We start from the raw sequence: 14,823 nt of genomic DNA, 5'->3' as shown, positions 1-14,823 counted from the left end.
TAAAAAATAAAGTCGACTAAAACAAAGTTGTTTTCTTTCTCCTTTTTTACCCAGCAGTAACCAAAATCTTATACAGAGAGGAAGTATTAGGTAATCAGTGATGTACTATGATCATTTTTACCTTGAGATTGAAAAGGCAACAGAAAAGTTGAAAGTGTTTGATTAATGAAGTTTAAGCAAGTTTCTAAAAAACTAAATTGCTCAAATGGCAGATTTGTGAATCTGGGGTTTCTTTTAATTCAAATAGTGTAATAAAGGCTCGTGATCAAGAAAGACTGACATCTACAAGAGAGACTAACTTCTAGACTTAATAAAATTGCTCTGGGCAGCCACTGCAGGCTCCAGCCTTGCTGTGGGGGGTTATGCTACGTCTGGCCAACGGGGCCCTAGCTCGCATTGGGAGCCGAATCCTAGAGGGGGACAACATGCCAACTGCCAAGAAACTAGCTAACATTGGCTACAAGACCTTCTCCTCCTCCATGATGCTTCTCACTGTGTATGGGGACTACCTCTGCAGTGCCCGAGCCTACCACTATTTCCAGCCGCCCAGCTCCCAGTGCCAAGCTGCAGAAGAACAGAACACCTCGGGAGTCTTGTAGAAACGGGGGGCTTTTTTCCTTGAGCAGAGACGCCTGAGGCATGCTGTGGAAGGACCTCACCTGTAGTCATTTCTGAGTCAAGAGGACCAGGGCTTTAATGGTTTTCGAATCCTGCTGGGAAAATGTGCCCATGTTTTTTCTGGTACAGCCAGTTTGGAGAGGCTATCGAATCATAACAGAAATAGGAGGGTGAGGCACACTTACAGACATTAAATATTTTGCCAAAAAAAAAAAAGAAAATTGCTTCGAATCAGAAAGAGTGCATTTATGGGAAATAGTGCTTATTTATGAAATATGTTTCTTAAAATTCAAGTCATATCATCAATGCATTTTTTTTTTCTAATTTTTTTCTTCCCCAAAGCAAAAAAAAAGCAAGAATAAGTGTTGGGTTCTTCAGATGATTGTGATTTATTATCCCCTTTTGTTATCCCCCTTTGTATAAGTTAATGAGACAAATTATAATGAAATCAAAGTGTTTTTTAACAGTTTCTAAACCTAAAGCAGAATATTACTTTTGCCTTAACAAAGGTTGAGAGGAGATTAAATCTAAGAAAGTAGAAATAAGGTTAAAAAAAAAAAGGGGGGGGAGGAATAAATAGAAGTTAAAAATAATGAATCAATATGTGAGATATTTGGAGCCAAAAAGCAATGACACAAAATGGATGAGATTTAAAATAAAAGAGCCAGAAGCCAATAAGCTTTTGAAAATAAATGAAAAGATTAATATTTAATAAAAGTAAAAATTTAATAGTATCAGAGTTGTGCTCACATATTTATGTACAAATATGCCCATCAATGCTATGTATAAAAGCAGTAGGTTGTCCAACAATAAGAAAATAATTGCAATGCTTATATAAAAAGGAAAAATGTATAAGTATTAAAAGTCATCTTTTTGAAGATTATTGAAAGCATTGCAAAATGTTCATAATAAAAATGATATTAAGTTTAACAAAGTGTATATACACTGGTTCCAATTTTTTAAATTATAAAATAGATATGTGTTTTCTCAAAATGTTAAACACAGAGTTACCATATGACTCTGCAATTTCACACCTAGGTATTTACCCAAGAGAAATGAAAACATATGTCTATGCAAAAACTTATACATGAATGTTCATAGCAGCATTATTCATAATAGCCAGAGTGGAAACAATGCAAATGTCCATCAACTGATGAATGGATAAACAAAATTTGATATATTCATAAAATATAATGTTATTCAGCAATAAAAAGGAATGAAATACTGTTACATGCCACAACATGGATGAATCTTAAAAACATTATGCTATATATATGGAATCTAAAAAAAAAAAAAGTGGTCATGAAGAACCTAGGGGCAAGACGGGAATAAAGACACAGACCTACTAGAGCATGGACTTGAGGATACAGGGAGGGGGAAGGGTAAGCTGGGAGAAAGTGAGAGAGTGGCATGGACATATATACACTACCAAATATAAAATAGATAGCTAGTGGGAAGCAGCCGCATAACACAGAGATCAGCTTGGTGCTTTGTGACCACCTAGAGGGGTGGGATAGGGAGGGTGGGAGGGAGGGAGATGCAAGAGGGAAGAGATATGGGGATGTATGTATATGTATAACTGATTCACTTTGTTATAAAGCAGAAACTAACACATCATTGTAAAGCAATTATACTCCAATAAAGATGTTAAAAAAAACAAGAAAACAAAAAAACATTATGCTAAGTTGAGAGTAGCTAAACACAAAAAAACACATATTGTATGATTCCATTTATACGAAATGTCAAGAAAAGGCACATCTATAGAGGCAGAAATTAGATTAGTGGTTCCCAGGGACTAGGGAGTGGGGAGTAGGGAGTGACTGCTAATGGTAGAGGGTTTCTTGTAGAGGTGATAAAAATGCTTTAAATTTAGATTGTGATGATGGCTGTGCAACCACTGTATATATGTCTATATATATATACACACACATACGTATGTACATATATCAGTATATATAGTATAAAATATCAGTATATTTCAACAGTTTTTCTCTCTAGGTGGTGGAATCATGAGAGATTTTGTTTTCTTTTTTCTTCATTTTCCAAATTTTCTACAATGAAAAATGCCACTTAAAACAAATAAATGAGGGAATTGGTAACCAGTGCTACTCTGAATGTGACCTGTGAACTGGTGCTGGTCCCAATTGTCACTGGTCTGCAACTAAATGCAGAAATTGAGAGTAAATACCTAGAAACTTTAAATAACTATTTTACATTGCTGTGATATCCAAGTGTATCATTGCTTTAGTTTTGTTTTACTAAAATATTGGTCCTCTGTGGACTGAGAATAAAAATAAAAATCTGGGGGCTTCCCTGGTGGCGCAGTGGTTGAGAGTCTGCCTACCGATGCAGGAGACGTGGATTCTTGCCCCGGTCCGGGAGGATCCCACATGCCGCGGAGCGGCTAGGCCCGCGAGCCATGGCCACTGAGCCTGCGCGTCCGGAGCCTGTGCTCCGCAACGGGAGAGGCCACAATAGTGAGAGGCCCGCGTACTGCAAACAAACAAACAAACAAACAAACAAACAAACAAACAAAAAAACCTGCTCCTTCACCATAGCGAGTTAGTGAAGCTCTGCCCTAGATAATTCCTTAATAGCCTTTTCAGAAATGTTGAGATCAAAGGGTTGATCAAAACTAAAAACTAAGACATTAAAATAAGATATAAAAAATCATAACAGTACAAATGAATTAGAGAAAATTATGTTTAGAAGGAAATAAAAGCAAAAAGCTTACAGATTGAACAAAATGAATAGAAAAGTAGAAAACAAAACAAAACCACTGCCATCAACCTCTAAGCCTCGAGCTCCCAAACTAAAACACCAAAGGAAGTCTCCCATGTGCCCCTTGGTTATGGCTCTCACTACTTGTTACAGGTGCTGGGTTTTTGCAGGGATGGGAAATGGGAAAGGGGCCTGAGAACAATTTCAGTGCAAAAGCAGCCTATTCCAAACCCTGGGGTAGGAAAGAATGTCGTATTGCCTCTTCCCTGGGTTGGATTCCTGAGGTCAGGAAGGCTCCCAGGAACTGATGAAATCAGGTCAGCTTTAACACTCTTCTCAGACATCTCAGGAGTGTAGAATCAAAACCGATCTGGTTTTCAAAGTCGGTGGAATTTGATCCTCACTGACCGTGTAGCATGGGGCAAGGCAGAAGATGCTCAAATATGAGGCAAGAACATTCTCCTCTGCCTGCAGCCGAGCTGTACCCTTCACAAACCAGAAGGGTAGAATAGGACCCACAGGGATGATGGCTCAGTGGTGGCTGAATCCTCAACTCTATATTCTTCCATCCTCACGAAGCCTGCAAGACAGAGGTACTTGTAAAATGTGGCCTAGGATGGGTGTATGCACGGGTGTTGTGGCTATCGTGGTTGAAGCCGGGAATGTATTTACGCGATGTTGGTGGTTATAATGTAATATTAATAGTACACTGCTTCTGACATACTCTCCCTCAAAGACATTTCAATTCCAGATGGATAGATATTAGCTATAAAGTGTTGCTAAATCTTTACAGTGAATTTGTAGGCTCTTCTGCTTAACTGGCATTTTGGAATTGGTGCCTGTCTCCTTAATGAGAGAAGTGTTGTCTTGGTGTCATCACCTCTGCCAAGGGCAGCGTTTCCTGTTGTCTAGCTCAGTGTTACTTGTTCCGTGAGAAACAACGGGGTGATGAATGGATTGCCTAAAAACCTTATCAAGCTGCAGTGACTTTCTGAAGTTTTCAACAGTTTCTGTGTGAAAAGGTTAACTGTAAATCATAAATAATGAAGGTTTCTCAACAGAACGTTTCTCTTGTGTGGACATTATATGTACTGACATACTAGCCATTTACCTTGATGTTTAATATCATTTTTTTCTTCCTTCCTCTAGTAAGAAGTGACAGGTTTTGGCCATTAAGGTAGAAGGAAAAAACTGTGTCAATCCAAGTGCCCTGTTAAATGTCATAGCTCGATGTTGGTGAGTTTCAGTAACTTCCACTTAGCTTTCCAAAATCTAAAATAAGACCTCCAAGCATCCCCACTAGCTGTGGTAGGGAAAAAGGCTGCACTAATCTGATGAAAGAGAAAAGGTGCTCATTTTATTCCACTTGTCCTTGGAGGCTAGAGGGAACATATCTGATGTTCAGCAAAGTCAGGACATGGTTGATGGGCTCAGTTGCTCTTGTGTGAGGAATCAAGGAATCTCAGGTTAGGAATCGAGGGCTCAGAAAGGGAGGCAGTATGATGCTGGTTACATTGTATTTTGGTCATGAATCTTGGATTGCAAGAGACATAAACCCCACTCAAACCAGCTTAAGCCAAAATGTTATATTAGCATTGGCTCATATAACTGAAAGCCCCACTTCCAGTCCACACTGAAAATCAAGGCTTCAAGCATGATTAGATCAAGCAGAGTCATGTACAATTTGTCTCTCTCCATACACCTCTCTCAGCCCTATTCTCTTCTGTGCTGATAGGTTCTGCAAATGTCTTGACATTGAGACTAACCGAGCTGGTTAGGTCACATGTTGAGCCTTGAACTGTAGACTGTTCTGATCAGCCAGGCCTGAGTCCTGTGCTCATTCCTGATTTCCAAGTTCAGGCAGCTGTGACTTGTGGGTGCTCTGAATGTCCTCATCTTGATCCTGCAATTCAGGGATCATACTTTGTCAGAGGAGCTCACCAGATCACATGGATCAAGGCCTTAGGGAGGTGGCTGGGGATTTACATGCACCCTGGACCCATCTGGAGCACAAATTGCTGTGGACCCTGTTGCCAGGAGTCCATATCCTCTGGCCACCGCCCCAAAGGAGACTGAAGGCAGGAGGGGGAGGCATGTCTGTGGCTGGAGCTGAACGGGACAAGGGTTTGGGATGCAGGCAGGTGACATGGTGTGTCACTGAGCGAAAGCAAGAAGGAAGGAAGGCCAGTGGGTGGTGATGACATCGTGGAAGAGGGGTCCAAGAACCAAGTCGTGGAGGATTTAGAGGTGGGGACACGTAAAGGGCCGAGGTAGGGGGAGGACAATTACAGTGGGGAAACAAACTGAGCAAATGGATGGAGGTTGAAACAAGATCTCTATGTGCTGGGTGTCTTGTTTCTCCTGTGCCTGCCTTATACCAGGCCACTTTACAGATGAGTTACCCTTCCTTTTTTGCACAAATAATTTTTTAAAATTGTGATAAAATATATGCAACACAAAATTCACTATTTTAACCATTTTTCAGTGTACAGTTCAGTGGCATTAAGTACATTCACATTGCTGTGTAACCATCACCACCATCCGTCTCCAGAACTCTTTCACCATCCCAGACTGAAACTCTATATCCATTAAACAATAACTCACCATTTCCCCCTCGCCCCAGCACCTGGTAACCACTACTCTATTTTCTGTATCTATGAATTTGACTATACTAGGAATGTGATATAAGTGGACTCATGCAATATGTGTCCTTTTGTATCTGGCTTACTTCACTTAGCATAATGCCTTCACCTGTTCATCCACGTGTAGCATACCAAAATTTCATTCCTTTTTAAGGCTGTACAGCGTTCCATTGTATGTGTATGCCACATTTTGTTTATCCATTTACCTGTCGATGCATACTTTAGTTGTTTCTACCTTTTGGGTATAGTGAATAATCCTGCTATGAATGTGGGTGTACCATTGGAGTCCCTGCTTTTACTTCATTTGTGTATATACTCAGAAGTAGAATTGCTGGATCATATGGAATTCTGTGTTCAATTTTTTGAAGAACTGACATACTGTTTTCCATGGTGACTGCACCATGTCACATTTGCAACAGCAATGCACAAGAGTTCCAATTTCTCCACATCCTTACCAGCCCTTGGTTTCGTTTTTTCTTTGTTTTTTAATAATAGCCTTTTAATGGGGTGTGAGGTGATATCTCATTGTGATTTTGATTAGCTCCTTAATGATTAGTGATGTTGCATCTTTTCATGTACTTGTTGACCATTAGTATATCTTCTTTGGAGAAACATCTAATCAAGTTCTTTGCCCATATATGAATTGGATTTTGTTGTTGTTGTTGAGTTATAGGAGTTCTGTATATATTCTAGATATTAATCTGTTATCAAATATATGATTTGCAAATATTTTCTCACCATTGGGTATGATATTAGCTGTGGGGTTTCTATATATGGCCTTTACTATGTTGGGGTCGTTTCCTTCTATTCCTACTTTGTTGAGTGTTTTATCATGAAAGGATGGTAAATTTTGGTGAATGCCTTTCCTTCATCGAGATGATCATTTCCTCCCCTTCATTCCATTAATGAAGTGTATTAATGTGGTGTATTATATTGATTTTTGTATGTTGAACTATCTTTGCATTCTAAGAATAAGTCCCACTTGGTCATGGTGTATAATCCTTTTAATATTCTGCTGCTAAATTCAGTTTGCTATTACTTTGTTGGGGATTTTTGCTTCAATATTCATGAGAGATATTGGTCTTTAGGCTTTTTTTTTTTTTTTTTGGTGGTATCTTTGCCTGGCTTTGGTATCAAGGTAATGCTGGCCTTATAGAATGAGTTAGGAAGTATTCCTTTTTCTTCAAGTTTTTTGGATTAGTTTGAGAAACATTGATGTTTGTTCTTCTTTAATTGTTTGATAGTATTCCTCAGTGAAACCATCTGGTCCAGGACTTTTCTTTGTTGGGAGGTTGTTTGTTTGTTGATTCAGCCTGCTTATTATAGTTCTATTCAGATTTTCTATTTCTTCCTGACTCAGCCTTGGTAGGTTTTTTGTTTCTAGGAAGTTTTCCATTTCATCTAGGTTATTCAGTTTGTTAGCATACAATTGTTCATAACACTCTCTTAGAGTATTTTTTATTTCTGTAGAATTGGTAGTAATGTTCCACTACAAATAACCTTTGAGCACATGCCTTCTGTGTGTAAGGCACACTGTGTTAGGTTCTGCAGACCTGTCTCTGAGTAAGATTCCATGGCATCACAAAGTTTACAGTCCAATGCATTTAAAATGTGATTTAGAGACCAAAGTTTGATAACCTTCCAGTTTTCAGAATTTGTATTAACTATACTCTAATTATATTAACTATACATATTCAGAATTATGTTAACTAACAATTTAGGATATCTGTGCGCAAGCCGCATTCAGTGAAAGAAAGCCCTAATGATGCAGTCTTACCAGCCCTTACTTTTTGCTACTACTGTATTCTTGCCAAAGGTCCCTGGTCTCAGAATATGTGTTATGTGCAGCAAACAATCTTGGAGACAGAGCCAACCAGCAAGAGTGCCCTCTAGTCCCGCATTACTCTTTGCACCACACACACTCAAATGTAGGCACAGGGATGAAAAATTATACCTTTTTATTCAGGTATACTATCCACACCATAGTGCACACGAAGTGCACTAATCTTAAGCACACAGTTTGATGGGTTTTTATGTATATCTGGACCTGTGTAACCACCAGTAGGTAGATATAAAATATTACCATTGTGCGTTACTAGAATACATGAGACATGAGAAGATTTGGGCTGTTAAAATCTCAGTCTGGCAGCAGCGTAGTGTGAGGAGGGTGAGACAGGCTCTGAGTCTTCAACTGGGAGCTTTAGCTGGAGGAAGCCTCCAAAAATTCTGCAAAAATTCACATTCATATGTTCACATATTCTGCAAAATCAGCTTTGGCCTGAGCCCTCCAACAAACTCTATACACACACACACACACACACACACACACACACACACCCCCGCACACACGCATTCATTCAACATTTATGGAATTTGCAGGTTCTGACTTGGTGGAGAATTCAAAGATAAAGAAATCAATGTCCCTGCCCCTCTAGAGAAGAGCCAGTGTCACTGCAGCCCAAAAACCCCCAGGGCTCACCTTCGGACTTTTTCAGACATGGTTGGCAGCAGCTGCCATCCTCCTTATATCCTCCTGTTCTCAGAAAATCCTAGCACTACTCTCCCCGTCCTTGTCATGGGCATCACTTACTCACCTGAAGTTAGGTCAGGTGGGGGGTCATCTTTACTCTGATCATCTTATTCTACTCCTGCTTCTTCAGCTCTGGCCTCCAGAGCTGCCACCTTTTTTGTATGTCCAGGAATTACGTTCGATGATGTGGGATCTGAAGGACGTGGGCTAGTTAGCCTGGAGAGAACACCATTGTGAAGTAAGTCGATTACTGACCACAGGGCTGTGGAGAGGAATTATATAAGAAGGAAGTGGACTGATTGTTCATGGTCTGTGAAAGAAACAGTAACATATGCTCAGGTTAAGAAAGGAGAGATGGTATTTCGAGTGTAGGAAGAAAATCCTTATCCAAAGCCACTCCGGACCTCTCAGAGGGAGGACAGATAGACTGCCGCCCAGGGGGGAGTTTTGTGATTCTTCTGACTTCAGGTGATGGGTGGGGTTGGCCTGGTGCTCTGATCCCTCTAGCTCAACGGTTCCATGATTCTATGATGTCACTGCAGAAGGAAGAATGGGGAGCTGGGCTCGGCTCCAGCTGCTCCAATTCCTCTGTCGTCTGAATTCTGATAGTTTTGGGGTGAAGGGAGGTGGGCTGAGCCCCACGTGCCCCAGCTCAGTCTCCCCTCTAGCCACCTCAGCCCCTACCACGTTTGTGGAGAGAAATTAACCCGTGTGAGTCCACGCCACCAAAGCAAGCAGAGCATATCTGATGAAGCGGATCCAAAGAACAACAATGAAAGCACCCTTTTATTCTTCTGTTTCCAGAAAATGTAAAGAACAAGAGAACTACATTCAAACTGAGCTGGAAAAGTATATCTGGATGATCTGTGACTGTGAGAGTGGATGAGTCTTCTAGCTAACCCTATGAGCTTTGAAACCACAGCATTCACTTTCTTCGTCATCCTTCTAATTTGCCTCAGTTGCATCTTCTTTTTATTGGTGGTTTTTTTAATATAAATGGTATAAATCCATGCTGATAAATTGGGATCAGATTTAAAGTCACACTAGTAAATGTATCTAGAAATAATATAAAACAATTTAAAATGCAGCAAATAATAAGGCTGTAGCTATCTGTTTTTCCTATTTCAGGGTTTTAGAAATGCTAATTTCCTGTTTAAAAGTGAAGTTCCTTTCCAAGCCTTAACATCAAGACCATTCTTTCTTTTCCAAATTTTTTCATTTTTGATTTCAGTTCCCAAAGCAGGACAGATGAAGAGACAGAAAAAGGTCCTTGTATAGATGCTAATGGAGGTGAAGATTGTACAGCTGCTAATACAGAGATGAACAATTCAGGAGACAAAGAAAAGTAGGTCTGCATCTTGGACTGTGGTAGAACGCCATTTTTGTGTGTGATAATGGTGGCTAAGATGTATGAATTTCAAAAACCTTCGGGCTTCCCTGGTGGCTCAGTGGTTGAGAATCTGCCTGCTAATGCAGGGGACACGGGTTCGAGCCCTGGTCTGGGAAGATCCCACATGCCGCGGAGCAGCTAGGCCCGTGAGCCACAACTACTGATCCTGCGTGTCTGGAGCCTGTGCTCCGCAACGGGAGAGGCCACGACAGGGAGAGGCCCGCGCACCGCGATGAAGAGTGGCCCCCACTTGCCACAACTAGAGAAAGCCCTCGCACAGAAACGAAGACCCAACACAGCCAAAAATAAAAATAAATAAATTAAAAAAAAACAAACAAACAAGAACCTTGCTGATTGATTTTCTACGACTCTTGTACCCACGAGGCCTGGCATTCTTGTCCAGAGACAGAGTAAAGCAGTGGTGGCCACACCCTTAGGAAATGGAGAGGATGTGAAAGATGAAGAGGAGGACAAAATAAAAGAGAAGCAAAGGGCTGAGAATGCTGGAGAAAATGGTCAAGAGGTGATGGGCTTTTCTACTCTTAAGGGGCATTTAGAGTTTGATTGAAGAAGAGGTAAATTCCTTGGCTAGGTATAATGAAGGATGGTCTTGTCTGTAACTTAGGTTTATATCTGGAAGGAGTGCAATGTTCACAGTCATCTAAAGCATTCTTCTTAGCTTATTGCTTCATTTTGTTAAGTCAGTTACACATGCCATGCCTGGACACTTGTTCCATCTTCATTCTTACATTTGTGGTTTTCTTAATAATTCCCCTTCATTTTGCTTTACTCAGAATCCTAAGATGTTAGAGCTGGAAGAGGCCTTGGAGATCATTTGGGGATCCAACGCTCTCATGTTACAAATGAGAAAATAAGATGCATTGTTCAAAGTCACTTCTCCACCATGGCTGAGCTCAGGACCAGACCCCAAATGCCTGTTCCACTTCCAGGCTCCTTCTACAACAGCCTGTAAACATTGCCAGGGCCTTCTTGAGCTCCATGTTTGGGGCTCCCTAATAAGAACAACTCACGTGCCCTCCCAACATAAGACCCGTGGCCAGTTGGAGACAGAATGATGGTCCAGATGGCTCTTGGGTTTGACTGCCTTGTAGAGAGAATAACACATGTCACCAACGGCTATTTGAATATAGCAACGTGTGCTTTTATAACCATAGAAATATGAAAATTAGATCATGATGGATTACTACTGCTCTCATATCATTTAGAAATCCTTTTTCTGTTTCTCACTAACAAGGTACATATAACCTATATTTTTAAAAGCAGGGCTCTTGCATTCATAAATTGATCATTTGTACTATTTGTTCCATTCTCTTACAGAATGACTATTTGCAAAAACCACCCATACCTGTCACTGGAAGTCCTTCAGTTGTTGATAACCATAAAAGACCTTTAAAAGGAGTGACATTTTCTAGGGAGGTAATTGTTGTGGACCTTGGAAAGGACAATCCTATAGCTCGAAGCTATACTCGATTACATAAAGAGAGAAAATGAAGCACAAAAAAGGCTGAGAGTGAAAGAGATGCAACCTTAGACTAACAATGAAATGGCTGGGGGTGCAAAATCATGTTGAAACAGCAAAATAATGGGGAATTAAGTAAATACAGATAGTATTTCACCTTTGTGCAAAAGAGGTGGAGTATGTGCAAAATTCTATAAGTAGAATACCCAGAGCTTGAATACAGATTTTTTTAAAAACTCAAATCTGAGCTCAAGAAATTGATTGTATTGTGTCCTTAAAACTTTGTCTACTCAAACACTGTTCTAACATGTGAATAAAGTTATTTGTGTTTGTGCAGATGTCTTTTAGGTAAATAATATTCAGGGGGGACTTTGGAAACAGCACAGGTTCTTGATGCTTTGATCACAGACATTTATGACCAAATAACATTACTGCTATCATCATGGAAACTTTCATGTAGCGTCTCCTACTATATAATTCCCTTTGAATTCAGTCCTGAAACCTTTTTTTGTCCTGACAACTGCTTTTTAAGATCGATACCAAAACAACTACCATCAACCGACAGAATATCCTGTTACTTAGGCAAATCCTGAGATTATACTATTCTTGATTTCAGTAGTTTAAAATTTCCTTTTCATATGTGGAATATGACAGTACAGACCAGTACAACATCATCCAAACCATTGCAGTAAACATCTGTAAGATACGTAAGGGGCTATGAGAGAGGTAAAAAGCAGAAAACACAGCATTTGATTCAGGGGCCTAGCGCATTGTCACGTATACGGCATACACTTAATAAATATTTATTGAGTGATTGGGAGAATAAGTGATAAAATAATTTAGAATGTGTGATTAATGCTAAATGGGGAGTACTGACACCCTTTGATGGGGAGAAGTCCCTGTGGTCTGGGACCATTCCACTGTGGGGAGGAGAAGGGACTTAACGGAATGGAAAGATTGTCTAATACAAGCAGAGGGAAGAGTGTATTTCCAATGGCGACAGGCACAAGCCAAGGCAAAGAGGTGAGAAGGTGTATTGAGTTTGGTGGGCACCAGTTAGCTGGAGCCAGGCTGGCATTGAGGAGAGTTGAAAGGTAACAACAAAGTGTAGTGAGGGGTCAGAGGAAGGTAACCCTGAGGATCCCAGACTAGAGGTGTAGGGTGGAGAATGGAGTAGAGCAGTGTTCGCTGGGGGAGGGTCTACAGAAATATTCATTCAGAGCCTGGGAGTTGTCTACAGGCACTTAAAAATATTGATCTTTCACTTGATGGTCACATTAAATTTTTAAAAAATTTTTAATTGTAAACTACACAGAAATGTTTTTTGAATTTTATTTATTTTTTATACAGCAGGTTCTTATTAGTCATCAATTTTATATACATCAGTGTATACATGTCAATCCCAACCTCCCAATTCATCCCACCCCCACCCCCACCCCCCGCTTTCCCTACTTTGTGTCCATACGTTTGTTCTCTACATCTGTGTCTCCATTTCTGCCCTGCAAACCGGTTCATCTGTACCATTTTTCTAGGTTCCACATATATGCGTTAATATACGATATTTGTTTTTCTCTTTCTGACTTCACTCTGTATGACAGTTTCTAGATCCATTCCCATCTCTACAAATGACCCAATTTTGTTCCTTTTTATGGCTGAGTAATATTCCATTGTATATATGTGCCACATCTTCTATATCCATTCATCTGTCGATGGGCATTTAGGTTGCTTCCATGACCTGGCTATTGTAAATAGTGCTGCAATGAACATTGAGGTACATGTATCTTTTTGAGTTATGGTTTTCTCTGGGTATATGCCCAGTAGTGGGATTGCTGGATCATATGGTAATTCTATTTTTAGTTTTTTAAGGAACCTGCATACTGTTCTCCATAGTGGCTGTATCAATTTACATTCCCACCAACAGTGCAAGAGGGTTCCCTTTTCTCCACACCCTCTCCAGCATTTGTTGTTTGTGGATTTTCTGGTGATGCCCGTTCTGACTGGTGTGAGGTGATACCTCATTGTAGTTTTGATTTGCATTTCTCTAATAATTAGTGATGTTGAGCAGCTTTTCATGTGCTTTTTGGCCATCTGTATGTCTTCTTTGGAGGAATGTCTATTTCGGTCTTCTGCCCATTTTTTAATTGGGTTGTTTGTTTTTTCAATATTGAGCTGCATGAGCTGTTTATATATTTTGGAGATTAATCCTTTGTCCATAATAGACAGAAAATTTACCATCTTAACCATCTTAAGTGCACAGTTAAGTAATATTAAGTACACTCACATTGTATAGCTATCACATCCATCCACAGAACTCTTCATTTTGCAAAACTCTAACTCTGTACCCATTAAACATGAACTCCTCATTCCCCACCACCCCAGCCCCTGGTAACCACCAATGTACTTTCTATCTCTACGAATTTGACTAAGCACCTCATACAAGTGGAATCACAGTATTTGTCCTTTTGTGACCAGCTTCTTTCACCCAGCATAATGTCCTCAAGGTTTATCCATGTGTCAGAGTTTCCTTCCTTTTATTGCCTGAATAATATTCCATGTGTATGCATATCCCACATTTTGTTTATTCATTTGTTTATTCATTTATCTTTTGATGGACACTTGTATTGCTTCACCTTTTGTCTATTTGAATAATGTTGCTCTGAATATTTAAAATTCTAAGAAATTTCAGACATAGCTAGATGACCATTTATAGCTGAGTATTCCCATATGATGTCATGGTTTCATTGCCTGTATATGAGTCCATATTTATAAAACCAAGTTACTTTGTCATTAACAAGAAAAGAGTAGAGAAGGAATGAATCCATAGATGATGCATCTATGTCAAAGTGAAGGCCAATTTCCTGGTGACTGACTGTACTAGCTGAGGTTTTGTAAAACTTCCAGTAGAAGAAAATAGTGGGAAAATTGGCCATCAGTGCCCGTGATAGTACAGGCACATGGAATTCCAGAAGAGCCAAGCCATGGTGCCACAACTACGGGGTGAATCAAATTAACTAAATGTTAATTTGAATTTCATTAGTTTTATACTTTTGTTTGTATTTTACTTGTAAATTTGTTTTGAGTTTAGAATTGAATGAGAGCTCAAAGAATGAGTTGATGTCCAGTTTTATGTTTCTACATGGTTTAAAGTAACACTGTGTATAATAAACAATTTAAGGCAGTTAAGGTAGGGGGTGTCCCTGAGAACTCTTCTACAGGATTAGGTTATTGATGAGTAGCAACTTGGAGATGAATGCATGTTACTCTAGTGACAATTCAGGGTTGAAGGATGAGGGTCTGGAATAGGGAGGTGGCAGAACACCAGGAGTAAAGAATGTCAGTTTCTGGCTAGATATGGGAAAAATGAGAGGACACAAAAGTGACTCCTGAGTTTGGAAATCTGACTGTCAGAGATAGGAATGTCCAGAGAGGTGACTAGTTGAAG

General features: G+C 39.9%; 2 protein-coding genes across 2 annotated transcripts; both read left to right on the top strand.

The window, feature by feature from the left end:
• Window positions 1-362: 362 nt before the first annotated feature.
• LOC132435423 (cytochrome c oxidase assembly protein COX14-like) lies at window positions 363-599 on the top strand. The gene has a single exon (XM_060027570.1). It carries the CDS (start codon window positions 363-365, stop codon window positions 597-599), a length of 237 nt encoding a protein of 78 aa, XP_059883553.1.
• Window positions 600-9,414: 8,815 nt separating this feature from the next.
• Window positions 9,415-11,413, top strand: C12H2orf74 (chromosome 12 C2orf74 homolog). The gene is given in 5 exon segments (XM_060027538.1): window positions 9,415-9,501; window positions 9,503-9,510; window positions 9,743-9,856; window positions 10,262-10,424; window positions 11,240-11,413. Coding segments are annotated over 5 exon segments (546 nt in total).
• Window positions 11,414-14,823: the final 3,410 nt, after the last annotated feature.

This window comes from Delphinus delphis, chromosome 12 (genome assembly GCF_949987515.2).
Source record: "Delphinus delphis chromosome 12, mDelDel1.2, whole genome shotgun sequence".
Classification (NCBI taxonomy): domain Eukaryota; kingdom Metazoa; phylum Chordata; class Mammalia; order Artiodactyla; family Delphinidae; genus Delphinus; species Delphinus delphis.
This window is presented reverse-complemented; position numbering and strand designations above follow the sequence as displayed.